Source organism: Thalassophryne amazonica, chromosome 4 (genome assembly GCF_902500255.1).
Source record: "Thalassophryne amazonica chromosome 4, fThaAma1.1, whole genome shotgun sequence".
In the NCBI taxonomy this organism is placed as follows: Eukaryota; Metazoa; Chordata; class Actinopteri; order Batrachoidiformes; family Batrachoididae; genus Thalassophryne; species Thalassophryne amazonica.
The window spans coordinates 103,563,242-103,590,383 of record NC_047106.1 but is presented as its reverse complement, the minus strand read 5'-3'; the positions used below and the strand labels follow the sequence as shown (position 1 = coordinate 103,590,383).

Sequence of the window (27,142 nt, the reverse complement as noted above, 5' to 3'; positions counted from 1 at the left end):
CTACTGAATCTACTGGTACCTTGTTTCCCATGTAACAATAAGCAATATACTCAAAACCTGGATTAATCTTTTTAGTCACATAGCACTACTATTATTCTGAACACTACTGTATGTCACATGACATGGACTGTTCATACCATTTGTGTAGCGTTGCATTTCTGGTTCTATTTACCGTGCAAATTCGGTTCCATATGTTGTGTACCACTGCACGCAGCAAACAGACTACATTGTCAAAATTATTCCAAGTTTACTGAGAACAAGTTTACTGAGAACAATTTTGGACTTCTATTTAAAGTTTGTGTTTGACTGTTGATGTAAAAGCACTAGTGACACACAACAAAATGCAATTCCCTTTTCTGTTGTTTATAAATTAATATAATATCAAATGACATGATCTATTTTATTCGCTATATAAAACAAATAATGAATGTTTTTACATGCTTTCAATGGAATGAATATTTAATTAGGTGAAAGCTGGACATTCCATCTTTCACCTCGCAAAATATTCATGCCATTGAACTCATAAACTCATTAATGGTATAATGTGCAATATCCACTGTTATATGTGACATATCAACAGTTTTGTACTTACTTTTCTCGTTTTTTTATATGCAGTCACTTTATTGCTACTACATTCTATTTTTTTTTTCTTTTTTTTAATTTGCGATCTGGACATACCTCTTTCATTTGGTTAAATTTTATGTTTATTTTTCGTTTCTCCTCCAGACCTTTTAAGTCTGCGCGTGGTTTATGCAGGTTTCTATTTCGACTGAAAGGCTTGCACCTTACCTTTCGTTATCCTGCTTACAGTGACAATAAAGAATCTTTATCTGTATATGTACATTACTACAGCTATTTCATTGGTTAGTTTGGGTTGGGTTTATCGCAGCAGATTTCTAAACTATGGACATTGCTCTCTGTTTGCTAACAGAACTGATTGGAGGAGACTGATTGAGAGTTCCAAAACAATTCACTTGCTCACTTGTACCCACCATGATATATCAAGCCTGGGACTCATAAACTCAGTTCCTGTCACTCGTTTACTTTTCTTCACCGCCCGCTACAAGTCAGGAGTTCATGTTTGCTTCCCATCCTAGCTGGAGGGCAGGGTCCGTTAGGACACGCTTTCCATCAACTTGTTTGTTTTCCGTCAGTCGGCGGGCTAGTCTCCAAAGGTACCGTGTCATTCCTTTGGATGCCACTCTTCGGGTTCAACAATAAATGCTTTCTTCACATCTCCCACCATTACCTGAACTGTACATCCCCTTTTGCTAGAACAAAGCATTCAGTCATGACTCAGTCAAATAATCATTATGGCTCCTTAAGTACCTGTGTGGAGAGGTGAAGCTGGCAGTCAGAGTTGAGGAATGTGCTTCAATAAAGCTGCCTTTGAATGAGGAAATGTCATAACAGAATGTGGAAAAAAAATATCACAAGGAGACACGGCTCAGATTAGGTGTGCAGCTGCCGATGGAAAGCAGCCATCAGTGCACCTGAAGGCTCGACACTACAGCCTTTCCAACTCTGCAGGAAATGGGCCGTAACATACTGTTACTGTAAATCCACTTCAGAAAATATGGCTGTAATCAAAAATATTGTTGTCTGAATCACTTAGCCAGTACATCACAGAAAATGGCTTTCATATTTTGCACAAACCTCAGAAACACTGTGCTGCAGGTATTTATCCTGATGTCTGCAAAAATAAGCAAAAACATTGAATGGGATGTATTAAGCCTATTGGCTTTTACAATAGATCTCCATTATTATTAAAACCCATAAAGAAACACAATACCACAATATCACAATACATGCTGCCACATAATCACAACAATGGACTTAAAAAAAGTCAGTTTGCTTATTTTCAGGATTTCACTTTACATAAGATCATTTTAAATAGCTGTTTAAGTATTTGGACAAGCAACAGTTTTTGTGTGTGTGTTTTTTCCTCTGTACACCATATGGAGTTAAAATAAAACAGTAAACATGCTGGATAATGGACTGTTTCTGTAGCACTTTTCCATCTGTACACTGATGCTTCACATTCACCCATTTACACACACTCTCTTACACACTGATGTCAGTATGCTGCCGTAGGAATTAGACCCATTTTATACACACTCCTTCCATTTTCAAAGGCCATAACTAATTAGACAAACTCAGTATAAACAAATATTACTAATATTCCATCACTTTTACATTCAGGTTTATTTACACAAGTCAGGGGATAGATACTAGAACTTTTTCCCAGTCATTGAATAAGTCTTGGACTTCATTTACATTACATATTAGGAAATACAAACAGCATGCAACTGTAGGGTAAATTATGACCTTGGTCAGTGTCTGAGGTGGTATCTCTTTAGCTTACCTAGTTTTGTTTCCCAGTAGCTATGCCTCTTGTGGATTTAGATGGGAGTTCCTTGTATGTGCACATCCTTGTAACACATCAGAGTGATGCAGGGCTGGTGAAGCACGGAAATGAGCTGACATGGTACTAGTCTGGTTCCCACTCCACTCCAAGGAATATTCAAAGATTATCTGGTGACTGCAGTTCTCAAAAACTGAGTGATCGCAAAAGAAGGAGACGAGTGAGGGAACCCACCAAGATGCTTACTACAAACCTGAACAGGTTATAGGCTTCTGTGGCCATGGTTGGAGAAACTACATATTGTACAGCTTTTTTCTGTTGCATTCCCAGTTATACAGGCGGGAGTGGAATAAAGAAGGCTTTTCTCAAAATAAACACTTGCGAATGGGAAACTTCTGCCGAGTTAGTCTGTTGTCTTGTGTCATTCATGGACATTTTGGTCCTTCGACTTTCACTGTCTACAAGAAATTAAAGATGTGTGTGAGCCTTTTATTTTACTCATTTTTGAATGTGAATTTTGAATGAAAGTGACTCTACAACAGACATACTAAACTTTGCATGCAGTTATACATTTGCATATTATTAAAAGTTTGACAAGTGGTGAATGAATGTGTTGATCAATTGGAATGGCTTTTTTTGTGTTTGCAGCTGTTTTTAAAGCAGAGTTTTATTTAAAAAAACCTTCATAGTTACAATTTGGAGATTAAATTCTCAGTCGGATTTGGTATTTTAATGTAATTTACTGGAAACGTAATATTACCATGCTTTAAAATGCTAAATAGGTTGACAGAATAAAGCTGAGCGTCAAGCGTTTCATCTGTTCATCTCAGATCTGGTGTCTGTATCTGGGAGTGACACACTGTGAACAGCAGAAACATGTCAGACTGACAGACCGCCATCACAGCGCTCTGCCACCCCCGATGACGCACTGCGCACATACCGTCAGGATAAAAGTCTCCTTCAATTACAGACTGGAACAACAAAAATGACCAGAATCATTCTCCTTAACACGACTGTACAATTCTGTATAGACCTTCCATGTGTGCAGTAACACATAAACATTTGTCTGCTTTGATGGACTTAAAATTAAAGGCAACTCTGCTGTATTACAGTTAGTTAAAGGGCCTCACAATAAGACATTTGAAACTCTATGTAGATGAGATGCAACTGCACATTCATAAACATTTATTGCCATGCAGCTGTATTCCATAAATATTGAAAATGTTTGCGGGGTGTTTTAGTCAATGCAAGTCTCTGTGTTCACCATGTGTTGTCACTGAATTATTGATCCTAACTCTTTGCAGTCTCCATTTGTCGGAATGAACAGTCGTGTTTCACAGCAGTGTGTTTGGACCCATGAGGTGATAATAGAGTCTAACAATGAAACATTTTATTTGTCAAAGGATTTAAATTTTCCATGACTGCGATGTTTGCTTTAATTGCTCGACAGTCAACTTGAATGTGATGATACGATCCTTGCTTGCAGGTACGAGATCAAATATGACAAGGACGACTATGTACTACGCATAAAGAAGGCTTCTGTTAATGACGAGGGCACATTCACCTGTGTGGCAGAGAACCGTGTGGGCAAGCTAGAGGCCTCCGCCACTCTCACAGTCAGAGGTATGGACCCCAACTGCAATACGATTTTTGGCTCGCACATAATGACATATTCAGAAATCACACAACAAAGTAAAGGTTACTTGGCATGATGGTTAGATTGACACTTTGGTCTATAGGGTCTCCTTGACGCAAATGGAAATCCAGAATGCTGACTCCTCGCAGTTGTCAGAGGTGTAGACAGTCTATGAAGGTGTTCAATTATTTACATTTCCAAGTGCAACCTTGACATGCTGAACCCCTACCCTGCCCATTTCTGGTGTTTTGCTGGCCATGCTGTTCTCCCTGCTGTAGCCATCCAGTCAGCAAAGCCATTTCACAGATTACTGGTCCACATTGCCATCGGCACATCTGGGATTTGCAAGGTTAATAAAAAACATTCTAACCATAATTTCCCCCATTTCACTCATCTTTTCATTAAACCAAAGTGTTGAAGGTCTTGGTGGAGTGCTTTAAAATGGCACAAGGGGCCACAGGAGGAAAAACAGGGATTGGGTTGACTTCACATTTATGCCATTTGGGTATATAATCTTCGCTGAAAAGGAAAACAGTATTCACAGAAGAACCACAGGGACAACATAACCTCCACTAATAGGTTTTGGCATCCAGTGGGGTCTAGAAGTTGTACCCTGTGAATGTAAAGTAAACTGCCTGCTGGCTTTGTTTTGTAAAATCTGTTTTGCTAGCTCTCTGTCCTTGCTCTCATTATCAGTAAATGTAAAAAAAAAAAGTACCTTTTATTCACTATTACAAACATGCCACCAGTAGATTTGTTGAGTTCATTAAGGCAGACATCATTGAAACCACTGCCCCCCAGAACTTTTAGTGTTGAGAAAGACACCTGACCAACAGGTGATTCTACTTTTGACTGGATCATCTCTGTCTCACCTACCTTATGCCAATAATGTGTTGACCCCAACACATCATTCATTCTGACTTTGATTTGTGTTTGTCTTATTTCATTATGTTTATTCTGTTCTTCTTTTGTTGTTTTATGTCTTTGTGTGTACGTCTGAATTTGTTTGTTTTGTGTATCCACTCCTCCATTATTTACTCCAGCTCGTCCTGTAGGTAAGTACCCATCCTTGTGATTTCAGTCCATCCTGCATGTTCTCCTCATTCTGATTATTGACTAACTGCCTGACAGTTACCATTGTTATAACATGCTGTATTACACTAACACGTGTTTTGCATCACCTTCTTTACAGAAAAGAAGTGTTTCCTTTGGTGTGCCTATGCTCCTGGTTTACAAAATGAACAAATGACCTACTGTACTATCTAATATTGATTGGGTCTGATGAGTCAATAATACAAGCAGCTGCACTTTTGCAACAAAATGGCACAGAACATGAACATCATACTACATGTATCAAAAACTATCATCATTATAAATCTTATACTAGGGGTTTTATAACTGCAGCCAAGCCAATTTTATAAAAGCCACTGGCATGAAACCAGATGCTAACGTAATGCCATACAGAAAATGTTCAAATCCTTCTTTCAAATCACAGTAAATGTGTGCATATTTATAATCCAAAAATACAGCAGGAAATAACTATGTGTAACTCGTTTCCATCTTAATGGTGCACTTGAATCTCAGCTGCTGGCACAGCCAACTCTTGCAATCTGCTGTACACTTTCATTTAACCTTCTGGGGTCTAGGGTATAATTGGCCATTTTTTACTACTTTTGGTTTTACCTTCATAATTTACCTTACAGCTGTTTGTTTTGCCTTGTTTGGTGTCATTTTTCAGCACAATCTCACAATCTGACTTTGCAGTTTATAGAAAAAATGTTTTTTTACTGTGAAATCACAAACATGTTTAACAAACCACACATGTAGCAAATAAGGTTATATACAATTATTTATTTTTTTAATTGCAGGGAATGCTTCAGGAATTTTTTTGTGCAACTGTTTACAAAAGATGCCACAGAAAATATTTGTGCCACTCAAACTAAAATTCCTGTCCAAGACAAGACAGAGGGGACACAGGCCTGACCACAGGAGGATTGACAGTCCTGTTGTCCACCTGGAGGCAGTGTTGGCACTTTAGTCTGCCTTTGGTGGTTTTTTAGCCAAGATCTCAGCAAGCAAATACGTAGGTTGGTGATCAACCCATGTGGGTTGGTGATTTTGATTGGTTTAGGTCATGCATTTTTCCATCAATAATAGAGGGGAGATTGTTTGGGTTTTTTTTCCCCTGCAACTCCAAGAGCAGAACAAGGAAGTGAAAGTTCAGTTTGCTGTGCATTTCTGCAAAAATGTGCACCAAAAATGACCATAACATACAGGAAAAAGCATGGCATGAAATATTTATCATGATTCAAGTTATACTAAGCCTACCAACAGAATTTAAAAACTGGTATATAGTCTGAAGTCAACACTTTCAACACACATTCAAACTGAGACTCAGACTCTGGTGGATTGGGTGGTACGTCTGCTTAAATCTGGCATGTCACTTTGATGCAGAGACACATCAAAGGACTCTGGAGGGTTAATGACAAAGACATATTTGTGCCCAATCTTTCACCCAGCACTATCAACAGGCATGCCTAAGGCTGAGAAATGGTTCACAGTTTGAAGTGGCGACTGTGATCCAGGTACCACAACCAGGCACCAAGCCCTACCTGACTTCTTTCACCTAAGAACATTCCCGAAAGCCACCTTCTTTAGCCAGCATTTATAAGCTAATGCTAATGGATGTACTAGCCAGCCCGACACTAAGCTCATCTGGAGTGCTGGTTTTGTCTAATTCCACTGAACTCAGAAGCTGCTCTAGTTTACGGACACGGCCCTATAAGAAGGCCACCCTTTCTATCAACATCGTGGAAGATTAATGTAAATTGTAATGTTATGTAAATTGTACACCAGAAAATCCAAATGTGTAGCAGAAGCTAACCGCTAACAAAAACAGTAACCACTGCTAAGATTCACATAGGAGTAAAATAATGAGCTAAAAATTTGCGGCTGTTATATAGAAGTTTATAGAAGCTGGAGGTTTCTTCCTGTTAAAAGGGAGTTTTTCCTTCCCACTGTCGCCAAGTGCTTGCTCACAGGGGGTCGTTTTGACCGTTGGGGTTTTTACGTAATTATTGTATGGCCTTGCCTTACAATATAAAGCGCCTTGGGGCAACTGTTTGTTGTGATTTGGCGCTATATAAATAAAATTGATTGATTGATTGAAGTTTTAGGTAGCGGAAATGGAAGAAACTGTTACAACCTTGTATAAATTAGAAGAGTGCCATTCAAATCAGACACCAAGAAGGCAGTCCATCTGGGAAAATGTTGCCATTTTGAGCAATTTATATAGAGTGTGTCTAAACCTTTGACTGGTAGTGTTCATATATTTGCTGTGATCATTACAGTAATACTAAACATTGTGTGATTAGCAAAGCAGAATTAGAAACACCCCAAATGCACTTAACGTTTGAAACCATGGGGAGTAGAGTGCCCAGATAGGACTGATAGTGTGTTTCATGTTACTGTAGTTGTTGCATTATTCAATGGTAAAATGCTCTGCTGTTGTTGTCTCCTTCACTAATGTATCACTCAGCTGTGGCTTAAAACAGTTTTGTTTTTTTTTGTTTTTTTTGTCAACCCAAACCAAACACTGAAGCCTTACAACAGTTTTCACTCCAGTATTAGCATGGCAGGGACAAATTCTTGACTGAGGTCATAAAGGTGCTTTGTTCTGCGTCTAAGTAGTAACAAATGGTGTTGGTGAAAGCCAGTTAGTTTCTGCTTTTATTTCCAAGAGAGGTGTTTGCTCTTACATGCTCTATAATTTGGACATGTAATCAATGTGAAGCTGTCTGGTGCACTTCACACAATCTTCAGAAGGCTGAGATGATATATTTGTTCAACCTTACAAGGACATATCACTCACCTGAATGCAGAAATATTGCCTTTATTCTGAAAACATGCATAAAAAGTCACATTGGACATTTGCTTCTTGACTTATACTCTGGAACAAGCATGTTATATCATGTTTGTACATATTTGTAGCGTGTTAGTTTTATCTGTCACTATAGGTTGTGGTCCGATCACACGGCACTAACGAAGGGCAACGAAGCCCAAACAAAAAAAGAAATCTGGACTTTTGTTGACATTGTTTAACCTTCACTCAGCTTTGTTCCCGCAGGTGGCTCTTGATCAGGATTTTTAAACTGTTGAAAAAAAATCTAACAAATGCCACCGAAAACCTCAATTCGTCCGTATTTTGTTTTGCTGTCATTCTTGATGGTTTCTTATCATTTGCTTATTTTTTGTAACGTTAAGCCCCTTTCACATTGGCATATCCATAGAGCTGCTCATTGTGGCGTATCGTCCACACTGAGATGAGCAGCTCTATGCCCACTTTTAGAGTTTTTTCTCCCTACGCAGCAGTATGTTGAGGGCTACGCGCGTAGGACGTAGAGCACACTGGACTCAGTTTTAAGCAGGTTTGCGCAGCACAGCGTTACTGCATGCAAGTCTGTGCCACACTGCGCTTCTGTACACAACCAAAAACTGAGTGCTGCATCCAGAGGAATCAGCTGAGAACATGAGAACATGATCACACAGCCCACAGCACCTGTGTGCTCAGAACAGGGAATCAAACCTCAACTCAGAAATCCAGAAACACAACAGAAACGGTAGGACGGTCGCTTGCTTTCTCTCGTGCGCGCGTGCGCTCTCCCTCACACTCACTTTGTCTCTCTCTCTCCCTCTGTCGCTCTCTTTCTCTCTCTGTGTGTCTGATCAGACCTGTGATTTTTAAATTAAAGCACACTCGCTGCATGTCGGTGTGCTCATCAAACGCCCTGATCGATCAGGTCTGATCAAACCTGTGACTTTAAAATAAAAGCGCACTCGCTGCATGTCGGTGCGCTCATTAAACGCCCTGATCATGGCAGTAATGCAACTGTAAAAACCTCATGATACAGTCCACTGTTTTCCAAGTGCAGTGATGTGTTCTGCACAGCTGGAAGGAGTGAACTGGGTTTAAATAGCGGCAAGGTAGATGCGACTGTGTGCACACATTAAAAAACAAACACACGCAGCTGCAAGTATGAAATGAACATGGAAAAAGGCTGAGTACACGCACATTTCGGGCATATTTAAATGAAACACAATGCTGCAATACGCAGCTCTACGAATATGTCAATGTGAAAGGGGCTTTAGCATTTCGTTTGACTTCGTTTCATGTTTTCACACTATTCATCACCTCTACATGTCAGCAGTGAACCAATAGCTGTAGAAACTAGGATTTTGCGTGACGCACCGCACATTTCCAGGGTCATTTCACTTTTGATACATCTGAACGTTAGCATGGAGATGGACGTGCGCCACGTTTTTGTACATTGATATTTGAACATTTGATATTTGGTCTTCTTTCCTTCAGAACTCTTACATAGTGTTGGGAATGACTTGTTTTTTAATTGTATTTTTTAACAGCACTTTGGGAAATAAATAGTTTGAGTTACTGGGTGAAAAGAGGCATCCACAGAGAAAGGTGTGCATTTTAAGAGCAGACAGAAGTGGCAAAACCAGAAACATGCAGTAGGGGAGGAGTGAAACAGATTGGTAGAAATTTATGTCAAGGTGGCCTTGACTGGCAAAAACAACAAAAAAGTCCAGACCCTGTTTCAGGAGCAGGGCTTTAGCTGCCAACACAGCAGTAGCTGTCCTACAATTGTCAAACTGTCAGCTGTCAAGAAGACGGAGCAAATTACGCATTCACACAGCTGGTGGGAAGAGACAGTAATTGCTACAGACCTCTGAATAAAATATGACTGATCATGGGATTTAAAGAAGGAAGAAATCCTTGTGAGATTGTGTATAGGGCTGTATTAAATGTCTTTTTTTTCTGTCCGTTTGTTTTTTTTCCTCCCTCAATGTATTTTTGCACTGAACCCTTGCCAAACGAGGCAGATGTGACTTGTCATGAATTAAATATGGGGTCTGATCTTGTGTTTCCATGGAAGGGACAGGAAGGAGCCTCTCACATGTCTTTATGGGTCTCTGGATCAAAGCAGGGTCAGTGTGAGGTAGCCCTGAGCAAAGCTGTGAAACTGTCAAACACTGCCTTCTTCTTGATTTGTTTGAATATTTGATCTGTGCTCTTCTGTGGGGGTCCTCTCTCTACATTTTGTAGTCTATACCCCTTTCCCACAAGTATTTGAATTATTTACAATTTTTGTGGACCAGGTAGAAAGGGAGGAGCCCAACATTAATCTTAAACCACCAAGGGAGGTCAAATCATCAAGTTCTGTGTGCAACCTATTGTTAATGCAGTAGCAATATTGGGCCATGCATTTCCTTGAGTTGAAAGATGGTATTTTCCATTTTTCCATTTCCTTTCTACTGCATGAATGGACAACATTCATTGTTTTATATGACACCTAATAGAGCAGCATAATTTTATTAATTCTATTGATATTTTACTTAAAATTAGAGAGGTTTCTTGTGTCAGATGCATACATACACACACACACACACACACATATATATGTGTGTGTGTGTGTGTGTGTGTGTGTGTGTGTGTGTGTGTATACAGTGAGGAAAATAAGTATTATGTCCACTGTGAGAGACATAATCTAAAAAAAATCTGGAAATCGCAATGTATGATTTTTGAATAATTTATTTGTATGTTACTGCTGCAAATAAGTATTCGAACCCCTACCAACCAGCAAGAATTCTGGCTCACACAGACCTGTTAATTTTTCTTTAAGAAGCCCTCTTATTCTGCACTCTTTACCTGTATTAACTGCACCTGTTTGAAAACTGTAGACCTGCACAAGGCTGGGATTGACTACAGGACAACAGGCAAGCAGCTTGGTCGAAGACAACAACTGTTATGATTATTTATTAGAAAGTGGAAGAAACACAAGATGACTGTCAATCTCCCTTGGTCTGGGATTCCATGCAAGATCTCACTTTGTGGGGTAAAGATAATTCTGAGAAAGTTCAGAACTACACAGGAGGACCTGGTCAATGACCTGAAGAGAGCTGGGACCACAGTCAGAAAGATTACATTAGTAACACATGATGCTGTCATGGTTTAAAATCCTGCAGGGCAGCAAGGTCCCCCTGCTCAAGCCAGCACATGTCCAGGCCTGTTTGAAGTTCACCAGTGACCATCTGGATGATCCAGAGGAGGCATGGGAGTAGGTCATGTGTTCAGATGAGACCAGAATAGAGCTTTTTGGAATCAACTCCACTTACCATGTTTAGAGGATGAGAATAACCCCAAGAAAACCATCCCAACTGTGAAGCATGGGGTGGAAACATCATACTCTGGGGGTGCTCTTCTGCAAAGGGGACAGGACGACTGCACCTTATTGAAGGGAGGATGGGTGGGGTCATGTATTGCGAGATTTTGGCAAACAACCTCCTTCTCTCAGTAAGAACATTGAAGATGGGTCATGGCTGGGTCTTCCAGCATGACAGTGACCCCAAACACACAGCCAGGGCAACTAAGGAGCGAGTCCGTAAGAAGCATTTCAAGGTCCTGGAGTGGCCTGGCCAGTCTCCAGACCTGAACTCAATAGAAAATCTTTGGATGGAGCTGAAACTCCAAACCTGAAAGATCTAGAGAAGATCTGTATGGAGGAGTGGACCAAAATCCCTGCTGCAGTGTGTGCAAACCTGGTGATAAACTACAGGAAACGTTTGACCTCTGTAATTGCAAACAAAGGCTACTGTACCAAATATTAACATTGATTTTCACAGGTGTTGAAATACTTATTTGCAGCACTAACATACAAATAAATTATTTAAAAAAATCATACATTGTGATTTCCGTTTTTTTTTTTTTTTTTTAGATTATGTCTCTCACAATGGACATGCACGTAAGATGAAAATTTCAGACCCTTCCATGATTTCTAAGTGGGAGAACTTGTGAAAACACAGGGTGTTCAAATACTTATTTTTCTCACTGTATATATATATATATATATATATATATATATATATATATATATATATATATATAAAACCCCATTCCAATGAAGTTGGGACGATGTGTAAAATGTAAATAAAAACAGAATACAATGATTTCCAAATCCTCTCCAACCTATATTCAATTGAATACACCACAAAGACAAGATATTTAATGTTCAAAGTGATAAACTTTATTGTTTTTGTGCAAATATTTCCTCATTTTGAAATGGATGCCTGCAACACATTTCCAAAAAGTTGGGACGGGGCAACAAAAGACTGTGAAAGTTGATGAATGCTCAAAGAATACCTGTTTGGAAAGAGGTGAGTGTCATGATTGGGTATAAAAGGAGCATCCCCAAAAATAGCCGTTCACACGCAATTGTTCACAAAGTGGTGATCCTCACCACTTTGTGAACAACTGCGTGAAAAAATAGTCCAACAGTTTAAGACCAATGTTTCTCAACATTCAATTGCAAGGAATTTAGGGATTCCATCATCTATCGTCCATAATATAATCAGAAGATTCACAGAATCTGGAGAACTTTCTATACGTAAGCGGCAAGGCTGAAAAACAACAATGAATACCCATGACCTTCGATCCCTCAGGCGGCACTGCATTAATCCCAACATCATTGTGTAAAGGATCTTACCGTGTGGGCTCAGGAACACTTCAGAAAACCATTGTCAGTTAACACAGTTTGTCGCTACATCTACAAGTGCACGTTAAAACTCTAACATGCAAAGCAAAAGCCACACATCAACAACATCTAGAAACGCCGTCGCCTTCTCTAGGCCCGAGCTCATTTGAAATGGACAGATGCAAGTTGGAAAAGTGTGCTGTGGTCTGATGAGTCCACGTTTCAGATTGTTTTTGGAAATCATGGACGTCGTGTCCTCCAGATTGTTACCAGCGCAAAATTCAAAAGCCAGCATCTGTGATGGTATGGGGGTGTGTTGCTGCCCATGGCATGGGCAGCTTACACATCTGTGATGGCACCATCAAGGCTGAAAGGTACATCCAGGTTTTGGAGTAACACATGCCGCCATCCAAGCAACGTCTTTTTCAGGGACGTCCCTGCTTATTTCAGCAAGACAATGCCAAGCCACATTCTGCACGTGTTGCAACAGCATGGCTTCGTAGTAAAAGAGTACGGGTACTAGATTGGCCTGCCTGCAATCCAGACCTGTCGCCCTTTGAAAATGTGTGGTGCATTATGATGCATAAAATATGACAACAGAGACCCCGGACTGTTGAACAACTGAAGTCGTACATCAAGCAAGAATGGGAAAGCATTCCACCTACAAACCTTCAACAGTTAGTGTCCTCAGACCCCATATGCTTATTGAGTGTTGTTAGAAGGAAAAGTGATGTAACACAGTGGTAAACATACCACTGTCCCAGCTTTTTGAAATGTGTTGCAGGCATCTATTTCAAAATGAGCAAATATTTGCACAAAAACAAAGTTTGAACATTAAAAATCTTGTCTTTGTGGTGTATTCAATTGAATATAGGTTGAAGAAGTAATATATAGGTTGAATTTGCAAATCATTGTATTCTGTTTTATTAACATTTTACACAACGTCCCAACTTCATTGGAATTGGGGTTTTAAATATATATATATATATATATATATATATATATATATATATATATATATATAGGTCTGAACGAGTTTAGAAAAGTATCCGACCTTATTATTTTTTTCAAAAACCATATGGATTTGAATCACGTGTGATTACATCAGACATGCTTGAACCCTCGTGGGCATGCGAGAGTTTTTTCACGCCTGTCGGTTACGTCATTCGTCTGTCGGCAGTCTTTGAGTGAGGAGTGGCCCACCCTCTTGTCGTTTTTTTCATTGTTTAAGAATGGCTCAGAGACTGCTGTTTTGTTTGATAAAAATGAGATGAGAGATTTTGGTGTGTAAGTGTCGCTTTAAGGACGGCCCATGGCACCTGACGGCGATCTGCGCTCCAAGGCGGCGCCGTCTCGCTGTTTCAAGCTGAAAACTTCCACATTTCAGGCTCTGTTCACCCAGGTCATCGTCAGAGAACAGAGAAGTTTCAGAAGAGGTCGGCATGAGGAGTTCATCCAGACATTCCACTGTTAAAGGAGATTTTGTAATGAAAGAATGTGCGGGCAGATTCGCATGTCGGGCCGGACCTGACCGCTGGGGGTCGCGACAGGAAAAACACCTCCATTGGAAACCTTAACGGACAAGTTGGAACATGCCCAGCTGTTAAACAATTTCTCAGATACTCACTTGTTGAAAGCCATCAAAAGCCGCCTGAATTTTACAAATGGTTTTCAACACGGAGGTGTTTTTCCTGTCGTGGCGCAGACGGATTTTCCACGTCGTCACGGAACCGACTCGGCGAATTTGCCCGCACGTTCTTTCATTACAAAATCTCCTTTAACAGTGGAATGTCCGCATAAACTCCTCATGCCGACTTCTTCTGAAACTTCTCTGTTCTCTGACGACGTCCTGGGTGAACAGAGCCTTAAATTAGGAAGTTTTCAGCTCAAAACAGCCAGACGGACGCCACCTCCGACCGCGCTGATCCGCTTTGTGAGCTGTCCTTAAAGCGAAAGAAACTCCACAACCTCTCATCAGCCTTTAAACTTTTCACCTAAAACCAGCAGAATTTCTCGAATAGTGTCCACTCGGATATCCCTCACAGGTCCTGAAAAAAATTTGATAAAGCAATGCGCGCCGTCTCCAGCAGCATCTCAGACAAAGGATTTCAGCCGAGAGAGCTGGACCAGTGTTCACTCAAAGCCTGCCCAAGTAAGGCTGTAACAAAGATTAATAAAAAAAACAAAACAAAACTATGGCTTTCCTTCACATAATTTGGTGCTCAAAATGCATGCAATAGTATTTCAGAGGGTTATAAATTTAAAAATGTTCTGGGGAAGCTGGCCCCACTCTCCCCTATCTTGCAGCACTCGATGCGCAGCTTGCTGCAAGGAGAACTGTAGGAGAACTTCTCCCCCAGCGCTCGGTGCGGGGCACACTCAGGAGAACTTTAGCGGCTTCGGTTCTGTCAACTACGTTGTTTGGAAGTACTTTAAAATTAAAATGGCCATGTAAAAGTCCCATGCCCTTCTCTTTGTCTGTGGCAGCAGTCAGCAACAGACTTGCAAAAAACAAAACAAAACAAATTAAAAAAAAACTGCGTTAACATGCGATAAAAAAAATGTAAGCATTAATTAAAGAATGCGTTAATGCGATAATAATGCGTTAACTTGCCCAGCCCTAATATATATATATATATATATATATATATATATATATACACACACACACACATGCCCGTATATAGAGGGGGTTCAGGGGGTTCAACCAAACCCCCCCCCCCCCGAGAATTCTGCTGATTTTCTTCTGATCTGGATATCAACGTTATGTGTTTTCTTTTCATTGATAATAAGCAACAAGCACTAACTGTTACACATCTATTATCACACACCCTCAAGTTTCAATTTCCTCTGCCATAGTACTCGCTTAAGTGATGAAAGGGGAAACTGCTAGATAAACTTTTCCCGTGGGGGTTGAGAATTTTTGCTCCCTGGTCCCTATCCTCCTCTGATATCAAACAGATTAGCAGGCTTGTAAATACCCATGTAGACACACAATTACACTTGTCTGGTTTGTAAAAACATGTTTGTATGTATAAGCTGAGAAATAAAGGGAGCTTCTCCTTCCTGTTGCAAATACTGTAAAGGTGCAAATATTTGCGTGGAATTTATTATGTGAATTTCGGGAGTTAAATAAGTCGTCAAATTAAATACCGCTATTTTAATACATAACGTACATATACGTACATATTCATAATGCAAACGTGAATATTAATACCGCTAAATATGAGGTCTGTTAGAAAACTATCCGACCTTTTTATTTTTTGCAAAAACTATATGGATTTGAATCATGTGCGCTTGCATCAGCGAAGCTTGAACATTCGTGCGCATGCGTGAGTTTTTTCAGGCCTGTCGGTTGCATCATACGCAACCGACAGGCAGGTATAAAGTTTGCATTAATGTTATCTTGGTTCTTCCTGGGTGGTTCTTATGGCAACTGATCCAATCCTAAGCAAGGACTATTTGTATATTAAAATGTATTTCCTAAAATGATACATTTTGGGTTTCAAATGAAATTTATGTAGCTTTTTACCCCTCGAAATCCTCAAAAAGCTTCTTCCCCTCCCTGAGCCCCCCACAAGGGCATTGCCTCTCGACCCCACCGTGGGCCCTGCGGCCCACTGGACCCCCAACTCAAGGATTTGAACACCCCCTTTCACATTTCTATATACGGCCCTATATATATATATATATATATATATATATATATATATATATATATATATATATATATATATATATATATATATATATATATATATATATATATATTTGTGTGTGTTCTAAGAAGGAGATTATGGTGTGAGAAGGGATAGAACAGGTTAATTGCAGTGACCATGACCAGTTTGTAAGGTGCTCAACCACGTTTTATTTGTTGAAAATAGAGTGTGGGGGATGAGAAAGGAGACGACTGAGGCTTTGCCAGAGCGTGATTTAGGAGCTCTACATCAGGCCCCAGTGTTGCGAGAGCCACAAGATTTCCGAGTTGCAGAAGGCCAAATGGGAAGGCAGTAAATCTGGAGCCATCTGTACCATTCCCAACTGTGTGTATCTTTGACAAATACACACCCCCCAAAAAGGGATTACATGGAGAAAGCAGCCAAATGGCAAGAGTTTGCACTCACTGGAACCAGCTGGCTTGTTAGTTGAATGAAATCAAAAGAAACAGAAAGAGTGCAAGATGTTGCAATGCAACAATTCAGGGTTTTGTTTAGTTTTTTTTTTTTTTTTGCATTACATTTTTTACAGCATTTCTAAATGATACACTTTTGTTCTGTTGCAAATTGACACACAGTGTTGTTTAAATACCAGTGCTAGTTTCCACCTGATGAAGGTGTCATTTTTACACCCAGTGCCCACATCTTCAAAATAAACCTTTTTCTAAAAGTGGTCCATGGACCACTGGTGATCTGTGAGTGACCCCTTGTGGTCCATGAGTATATTGGTAAAATATCACATTTAAAGTGAACATAGTCTAACTTAAAAGTGTTTTTCAAATTGTTTTCATTTTACTACACAGTCTAATAAATAATAATAATTGTTATATTCCGGTGGTGGTGGTAAGCAGACCTATTACTTAGTTAGGTGTTCCACAAAATTTTTATAGATTTTTTTTCCTTAATTTTTATTATTATATTATACAGTTATTACTTCATCATGATATTACTCATGTGGGTGTGTTTGTCTAGAACTGGTGTGGTCTAGTGCCAAGCTGATGCATTGATATTGCCTGTCACAAGAAAGAATTTTCCCATTAAAGCAACAGAATCACTCTGTTCACGCTTCTTTCTGGCACATATCAATGCCATTTGCCTGCAAAGGCAAAGTGGAGTGGAGTCATGTTTTTCTTGATGGAAAATACACAATTATCTCTGTTCCCCCAAAGTGACACAAAGGTGACTTTATATGCCTTTAAAATGCTTCACAAAAGTGAACTGAAAACAATTCTTAAAGGAAATAAGAGTAAACACTCTTGGGGAAAAAAAAAATCCCTCACCATCTTGCTTCACTGCTTCCCCTCAGGGAGCTTTGGTGGAACTGGCCACTGTGCGATCTGCCAAATTGGCCTTAAATCATTTAATTTGCACCCAGCACAATCCAGTTTAAAGGGTGTCACTTTGATTGGCTAATATCCAAAGCCTTTGTGCATTGCTCATACTATTTCCCACCACTTAAATTGAAAAGACGTGTCCCGAATGGATTTGTGTCATCTGCACAGCTTGCTTTTGCATCCACCATCAAGACTGTGCCCCTAAAAAAACAACAAAACAAACAAACAAACAAAAAAAAACAAGAACTGTAGATAGATTTCTCAAGTACAGATGAGAATCTATGACGTAGTGTATCATAGGTTACTTCCCCAGCCAAGGCTGGTACCCAGTTACAGCTGGGTGGGCAACGAGTTATTTGCTTCATTATAGGTCAGGGCAAAATGTAAATAAATAAATACAAACAATAGTGTGACTGCATTTTGATTCATGTTTTTTATATATTACTTGTTCTGTGAAAATTGTGTAAATGCTCTTTGAAAAAGTGATTTTTTGTTTTGTTTTGTTTTGTTTGTTTGTTTTTTTTGCCATGAGAAACAAATGGACAAATGGTCTGATCGCTTGCATCGGTAACATCATTCAAAGAATGGTCACAAAGTAAAGAGCAATAATCCTGCGCACCAGACAACTTTGTATGTATGCTTGATATTCAGCTGTGTGTGTTAGTTGTCAGGTAGAAATATGTCACCCTGTCCTGACTCTGTCTATGCCACATCCAAATAGTCATACTTATTTTCTATACAGCAGACAAAAAGCAGTATGTCACAGTCTGTAGGGTATCTGGACAGTGGAGGAATTTTGTAGCAGTCAAACAGTACTCGGATGATCTAATATGCTATCTCATGATGCTACTGGGGTCTGGCAATCTAAGAAAAAGAACATGGGAGAATTCAGAGAAGATAGTGCACGTACATGAAGTCAGTCATAGCAGCCAAAAGGTTTGCTGTTGCAATATAGAAATTTCCATGACCATCCCAATCAAAGGATAGGTAGCATTACAGTGCGTAGTACAGCCTAATTGTGTCGCTACAACTTGTTTGCTTGCTTCTAATACATACTGCAGTCATTTTTGGGTAGTAGGTTCCTTACCAATATTAGTACATACTGAGCGGTCAGATACAATATATCTGACATCTGATGGCATTCTGAATACTGACCAAAACATTCGTTACATGACTGTTTGAAAGCATGGTAGATGTTGGAGGCTCATCTGGCTGATGTCAAGGTCTTAACTGCAGTAGTGATCAACAACAACTACAGCTTATCCAAACTACTTCGCTCTTTTTCAGCTTGACTTTTATGTGAGATACATCTGATAGACACTAAGACTGGAAGATCAGAAGTGATTACCCCTGAAATAGACAAGTTTGTCTGTACCTGGTCATAGTCTTTTGTATTTTCTGTATGTGGTCTCTGATCTAAATGTTGTTGTGACCAAGATGCTTCCTTGTTTGAATCCTGATGTGGCTGTCATTCATTCAGTCTCAGCCTCACCTGGATGAATGGCCTCCCTGGATACCACAGTACAACAGTTGTGACAGTCATTGGTGTTCTTTCCCTGTTCAGATTAATTTTACAGAAAATAAAAGGGATGGATAACACTGCATGGAAGCTCTGTATGGCACTCCCATTTTGATTTGACCTTGTGGAATATTGCTTGTTTGTGCTTGAAAACCACAAACCCTGATAGTCTCCCATCCTGATGTCTGTCTGCCCTTACCATGTGACACCCATTGATTGACAATGGTGTTTTTTTTTTTGTTGTGTTTTTTTTTTTGTTGTTGTTGTTGTTTTTAAACCTTCTCACTGCAGCTGCACCCCAGTTTGTCATCCGTCCAAGGGACCAAATTGTGGCTCAGGGTCGTACGGCTACCTTCCCATGTGAGACCAAGGGAAACCCTCAGCCTGCTGTCTTCTGGCAGAAGGAGGGAAGTCAGGTAAGACAAAAGAATCACAAAAACCAAACATCACATCATGAAAATGCTTTTTTTTTATGTCCTACAACTGTGTGTGTGTGTTCAAATTCTTGTTAGCATGATTACTTATTAACAATGAAAGGAATATACTTAAAACCTGAAACTGTAGGTACCCTGTCAAGAGAAGATGAGCTGGAAGGATTTTAACATTGTTTGGTACAAATTTTACACATTTATGAAGATCAAGCAATTGATCTTCAACATGATAACTCATTACCAATATATTATAGAAATTTGTTAGTTCTACACAGCAAAATCACCACACTGTGGGCCCATATAGATACTGTCAGTGTTAATTTTACACTGGTGATTTTGCTGTGTACCATAGGCATTTCGCACACAATCGATGACCTGATCAGATTTTAGGTTTTGAGTGCTGCATTTGTTTATTTATTTATTTATTTTACATTGCGTGTAAATGGGCAAATTCAAGATGCATTTTATAGAATGGAAAACTGAAACCAGATTTAAAGAATAAATATGATGTGTGGTTATGAATGGTAGCAAAACCTATTATCATTAATGAAAAATGCTGATATCTAACTCCTGAAAATGCTGCTTTGAAACATTCTGAAACCTTTGAAACACCTGTGTTTCGAACATTGTTTCAGAGTCAGCGTGAAAAAGAAGCCATTACAACATGAGCCAAAATGTACAACACAACAGGAAGGTTAAACATGAATTAAAGAATAGACAGAACGTGTGGCTGGGGATGGTGCTGAAACTTTTTGTCGGTACTGCAAATTTGTGATGATTAACTTGAACCACTGCTTTGAAACATTTCAAACACGTGTGTTCAACGTTACACCAGAATCCACATGAAAAGGAGCACATTGTGTGGTGTAGCCACCTGGTGAACACTGGCACCTACTGGACTGTTCACAGTTGTGCAACCATATCAAATTATGACTTCCATATTTCTAGGATCCAGTCAGCACAGGTTCTGTAAATGCACTAACACGTACGCTGCTTGTGTTATTATTTGAGTTATTATTGGAAAATGTAGGTTGTTTTGATCTCCTTGCAGCATGAGTTTCCTGCCATGCACTTTTGCCATATCAACACACACATAAGATGTTTTAAACTATACTATCTGTCAGCACTATCTTTAGTAGAGCAACACAGACACACTTTTCTTCACAGGAGCTGCCAAAGGACAGCATGGCTGGCAAAGTGCTAATCACTTTCCATAACCTTGCACTGATAAGAACGATCCTATCCCTCACTCCAGCAGATAAACCATTCAAATACCCGATTGTCCTCACAACACTCACAACAGTGCCAATTAGGATCCTGCTGGGGCTTGTAGATGATCCGGGGATATGATTCAGCTCTGGCTAAGGTTCAAATCCACACACAGTCAACAAATCAACAGTTACAGCAATGTTATTCCAATAAGTGAAATGAAACACTGGTACATATTCACACCAACATTTGGTGTGATCCTCACCCACTCTACACTCGCAGTGCGTGACCTAATGCATGAGTGGCAGTGAGTAATATGTAGAAGCTGTTCAGCTAGTATATACAGTGTGTTGGTGGAGGGTGTCATTAAAGATGAAGCTTGTGAAATCACGTTTTATCAGTTGCTCATCTTAATCTCTGCACATCTCTCTGTTCTTGTGTTTATCGATGCTTCGTATTTTTCTACCTCGTCCCTCATTGAGTTAAAAAAAAAGTACGAATGTGTTTGCGGAGACAACAAATTAAAGCGACAAGTTAAGTAATTAAATGACAAGAAGGCCTTTTTGTTACACTTGAGGATAATGGAGTGGAGATCAATCATTTGCTGGAGCTGGGCAGCGTCTAATTACAAAAAAACAACATAATTTGTTGCATTAAAGTAATTTGATTTAATTGAATCCTGCTAATGTGCTTTCTGGTTACCTTTGGGGATCATGTAAGAATAATAGACTCCAAAATCAAATAATACAGACTTTGATCTCCATTGTTGTCAATCCTGTTAGAGTGTCACAGTGCTTCCATTAGTAGCATTTAATTTTGAATATTCAACATTAATTATGTTGGTATTTTAAAGGCATACCTGTTCTACTTTATGTACACCTGATCCTGTCAGATCGCAGACGTTAAGATGAAGTTTGTAGTTAATATGTGGATGAGCAACCCAGTCTCACGGTATGTCGTGATTCAGCAGAACAAAATATATATTTATCTATTGGTTCATGATATTGTCATGAAAAGTACAAAATGTTCATAATGGGAGAACAAATTTATTCTAATACAATACATTCCGTGACAGCTGCAGGAAATTAAAAATGAAGCGGGGGAGTTGGGGGGGTATGGTTAGGGTTAGGGGAAGGAGTAGGGTTAGGTTATGGTTAAGGTTAGTAATAGTGAGTTTAAAAAAAAGTCATGAAAATTTGTATCATTTCGTGAAAAAAACAAAAACGTGCAACATGGGATGGCATGAGAGACCTTTTTGGAAGACCAAGGTCTGCGTGTGTTTTTCCAGCTAAAACTGGAATTGCATCTGGCATAAGTTGTTGTTCATTCGGCTGCTCCCGGTTTTGTTCAGGGTCGCCACAGTGGATACAACCAGATCTGCATTGGTAATTGGCACAAGTTTTAAGCCAGATGCCCTTGCTGGCGCAACTCCAGTTTTACCCAGAGAAACACACACAGCCACTGGTGTTCCAACGACGTCTCCCATCCAAGTACTAACCAGATCCTGCTCTGCTTATCTTCTGAGATCTGATGGGATCAGGGTGACACAGAGCAGACCGGCTGCACATCTGGCATTACTCTGTGTTCCAAATCCTGATGCAGATCTGTTCTGGCTTCCCTGTGGTGACCATGAGCAAATGGGGGCAGCTGAAAGACGAGTAACTGTGTTCAGTTATGCGGGCTAGGTGTGTTTGTTGCCAAAGAGGAGTTTACTGACTGACTTCATGGATGATGCAGTGATCATTGCGAAATCAATGGATACCCTAATTGTAATACACGATAAGATGAGTGAAGGAATCGGAGTGTCTGAGTTTGAAATTGTCCTGGCTTAAGACTAAGATCCAGACTTTCATTGACTTCATGGGCTCAACCATCAGAAGTGTATCTACGTGTGGCAAAAGTGTTGAATTTACAGATATTCCCTTCTCTTGGCACTGATATTCATGTCTCTGGGTCCTTTGCCTTTCAGCTCAATAAAGACCTGATGAAGTGTTTAGTGAGGCTGATATCTTTGCCGGACAATGAGCCACCATGAAAATCACTCGAAAAATCCAATATGACCGCTCATAATGACTTTGCCTATATATATATTTTTGTCATTTGCACCACTGAATTGGCCTTGGCCCTGAAAATATATATTTCACCACTAGAATCTAGATCCTAAGTCATCTTGAAGCCACGTTATTGAAACAAGGTGGCCACTGCGGTGGCTTCCAGAAAAGTGGACTAATCCATTCTGATTGACTATTGCATGCACTTTCCAAAAAAAAAAGTATAGTTTTGCAAATCTGTACAAAATTCGCATGAAATGTAGTACCTGAACACAGTGAATCTGACTAGAAGGTCCAAATCTTAATGCTAAGGGCCTACGTAGGATGCCATTTGGCATATTTCACTGTGCATGGTCCAGCATGTAGGTGCCTCAGTATTGAGAACCCTAGTGGCTGGAAAAGTCCAAAGGGAAGCTCGCATTTTACCTCGGTGCAGCAGATGCATCATTACTTTTGAGAGGGTGGGGTGAATTGTTTGTCTGCTTGGGTTGTTGCCATCCAGGACACAAGTCAGTTTCATAGTTTGGTGAATGTGTGATGCACAACACCAGCACATGCTTCCAGACTTGACTTGAATAAATTAAATCTCATAACCTCACATCCAGTGTGGTGGTCTTTGCCACTAAAAACATCATATCATAACCACTGTAGAGTTAAAGAGGGGAAAGCAGTCATCAAGCCAGCGAGAGCGGAACCTGTCTTCAAAACACTGTGGAGCCTCTGGTTTGGCCCACGAATAAGTGCCCTTTGGAAAACCAAGTCATCAAACTGTACATGGTTTGCAATTGGCCAACCAAGTGATAGATGAAATTGTTCATGCAGTGCTCTAGCTTTAATAGCAATGCATGTGTGTGTGTGTGTGTGTGTGTGTGTGTGTGTGTGTGTGTGTGTGTGTGTGTGTGTGTGTGTGTGTGTGTGTGTGTGTGTAATATTTTATGTGTGGTTTGATGGCAGTGTGAGTGTGTTGGAATTTTTCCACCTTGTTCTGGATTCATATTCTTACTAATTGGCTGTCTGTTGCTGCTCCTGCAGAATTTGCTGTTTCCCAACCAGCCTCAGCAGCCCAACAGTCGCTTTTCAGTGTCACCCAGCGGCTACCTCACCATTTCATCTGTGCAGCGGGCAGATGCTGGTTATTATATTTGCCAAGCCCTGACCGTGGCAGGCAGTATACTTGCCAAGGCTCAACTGGAGGTCACAGATGGTGAGTCAAAACTGACACGTAACATTTTCAATTTCAGTGCAGCACACAAACACACACAATTCTCAGAATAATTGTACCTGTAAATGGAAGGCCTGTGTTACATGTTCCCATATGACTGCAGTGTTTGTTAAATTAAATTTTGCACAGGTAGAATAATGGGTTGTCCAAAAAAAATCATAGACGCTAGAGTGTTAAAATGTTAAAGATGCTGAACCTCAAACACATAAGTACAATAATTCCACAGAGTTCTTATTCTTCTTTTGAATTTAAGTAAATAATTTCAATTCAATTCAATTTAATTTGCTTATAATGCGCCAAATCACAGCAAAACCCATCCTAAGGCGCCTTACACGGGACAATTCAACATATAATTTAAATAAATACATTAAAAATGAATAAAATTTTTCAAATATCTAATTAAAAACAGAAGTAAAAAAAATAAAACAGATAAAAAATAAAAACTATTCATAAGAAAGACAATAAAAATAGATATTCAGTCTTGACTTAAAAATGTCCGCGGACTCCGACTGCCTCACGATCGCAGGAAGACTGTTCCACAGGATGGGTGAATGCTGAGAAAAGGCTCTTTAACCTGCTGACTTCTTCTTCACCCTGGGAACACAGAGAAGTCCCGCATCCTGCGACCACAAAGCCCGGGCCGTCACGTAAAGCTCCACCAGATCAGCCAGATAAGATGGCGCCAGTCCATGAACAACTTTATTAGTCATTAACAAAACCTTAAAATCTGCTCTCACAGAGACAGGGAGCCAGTGCAAAGATGCCAAAATCGGTGTGACATGTTCAGACTTTCTGCTACGTGTCAAACGTCTGGCAGCAGCATTCTGAACGAGCTGAAGACCCCTAATGCTGGACTGCGGTAAACATGAAAATAGAACATTACAATAATCTAGTGATTAAGATACAATGTAGAATATACATTGAATGGGGTTTTCAATATTAAATTTAAGTGACTACAAAATCTGTAATCTGGATCGGACTTTGTCAGTTAATAAAGGATACCATCCTACAAGTAAGTCCCTTTGGCTGCTCCCTTGTTTTGCACTCGGGGTCACCACAGCAGATTTGAGGTGGAGCTGCATGTTGAATTGGCTGAATTGGTTTTACGCTGGATGCCCTTCCTGACGCAACTCCACATTACATGAAGAAATATGGCAGGGGTGGGGTTTGAACCGGGAACCGGAAAATTTGTTCAGTGTTAAGGATAGGGATTTTTCCACTTTTCCATTTTGTTTTTACTTTGACCTATAGCCTTGAAAATTGAATCAGTTTTTGCCTATGAGGATATGAATTTTCAGTAAAAATTTCCTAACGATATATGAAAAATTGTGGGCTCCAGGCTCTCATGCTGTTGGCTTGTCCTGGTCCTGTGGCGCGCAGGATCAGGACAAGCCACGTTTATCTACTTGTTGATTTTAGCCATTTCATGCTCCTGTTACAAGACAGTGATTGTAGCACAGTGGCAAAGTTTCCGTCTGGTAAGAGCATGCCAGTTTGAATCCATGGCATTTTTTTCTTGTTATTTAACCAGGGTTATTTAACCACAGGCTTCTGTATTTTGTTCCCTTTTATGTATTATCAGGGCTCAACATAGCCATTTGCCCGCTGGCCTGGCGCTGATTTGGCCCACTTTCGGGCCACTACGGGCCAGTACAATTCATCAAATGATGGCCCGCTCGGGCCACTACAAAAATACTCAAAATTCTATTTATTATGCCATATTTTTCAGCAGCAATGTCAAATTTCTTCACATCTCCATGTCATCAAACTTCACCGAGTCTGCCATGTTTGTTTTGGTCTTCTTCTTCTTCTTTGTTTGTTTGTTTTGATCTCACACCATGGACCACATCTTGCATCTCAGGTTGGGTATCATTAAGAAATAATTCGATCCACCAATATCAATAGTCTTTTTGCTTAACATTTCCCTTAGCGGTCCTTCAGAGCAGCTGTTGTTTTTGAGGGTCTTTGTCGGGAAAATGATAATTTCTCTATGTTGATTGCAGACCCTGCAGCGGGTCTGTAATCAACCGCTTCTGCAGAGCGACTGCACTTTGACGCGTGAACCAATGAAGCAATGGTTTGATCTGCTGGATCATTGGACTTTATCTTAATTTTTCCCTGCTAAAACCCTAAAGAGCATATGCCTGTGAGTAATATATACCCTTTTATGTTAAACCAACCTATTATGGTCTTCTGAAACAGTAACTTAAAAACAAGACCGATGCTAATGTGTTAGCATGTCTATGGCGTTTTCAATGTTAAAGTTAGCATTAGCTGTTGGCATTTCAGCATGTTTGTGTGCGTTTGTTTTCTGTATAATAATTAATACATGTTGTAAAAGAGTCAAATGTATTAAAAATTGTATTTTTTTAAATTTCTTTGTTAATAATAATAATAGCAACAACAACAGCAATAATAGTAATAATAACTCTTTAGAAGCGGCAAGTCCGCTTCTTAACTCCTCTCAAAGCCATTAAAATATGTCAATCATGACTGTGAGTCACTTTTGTGCAGATTAAAGTCACTAAGTGTGATCTTGTCTTATGGTAGTCAAGAAATGAGAATCGTCCTCCGTTCCGTTGGCACAGCTCCAAACGCTGCGTGGCTCTCTGCTGAGACACAGTCTGGTCGGAATTCATAACTTCAAAATGAATTGCTGCTTTAAATAAAATGACACCTCTTTCCAAACGCTGTAATACAGAAAATAAACTACAATCGACTAAAACATTTTTTCTTCCCAAAATGAGACGTCCTGCATTCTTTATGAATTAAACTGATGCTGACGTGAAGCAAAGCCAGCTGCAAGAGTTCAGCTCAGAGGTATGGAAAAACATTCATGCCAATAATGTCTGAAAGGAAACGCTTTTGACAAAAACTACAGATTTTCTTTATTTCTATTTATATTCAGAGATCAAGGAGCCACCATGTAGAGTTTATTTAGGTCCAGAGTTTAAGGATCCAGTGACCAATTTCATATTTATTTACTTTAACACTCAATAAAATGTTGTTGACATAGAAAACCTTTAAAGCCTACTTTTAGTACACAGAAAATTCACAAGCGGTTTCAATAAGGGAATCGATAAGGAATCGGGTCGATAAGCGGAATTGATAAT

At 39.7% G+C, this 27,142-nt stretch overlaps 1 protein-coding gene across 8 annotated transcripts in view; it reads left to right on the top strand.

The window, feature by feature from the left end:
• The window catches only part of robo2 (roundabout, axon guidance receptor, homolog 2 (Drosophila)), a 1,173,428-nt gene that overhangs the window by 976,990 nt on the left and 169,296 nt on the right, over window positions 1-27,142 (top strand). For 5 of the 8 annotated variants that reach the window (XM_034168373.1, XM_034168368.1, XM_034168372.1 and 2 more), the window contains exons 6-9: window positions 3,852-3,988; window positions 5,045-5,056; window positions 19,408-19,532; window positions 23,840-24,011. In XM_034168373.1, the coding sequence (XP_034024264.1) occupies window positions 3,852-3,988; window positions 5,045-5,056; window positions 19,408-19,532; window positions 23,840-24,011 (446 nt within the window). The remainder of the gene's footprint in view (window positions 1-3,851; window positions 3,989-5,044; window positions 5,057-19,407; window positions 19,533-23,839; window positions 24,012-27,142) is intronic. The other 3 variants (XM_034168374.1, XM_034168369.1, XM_034168367.1) reach the window with 1 other exon arrangement.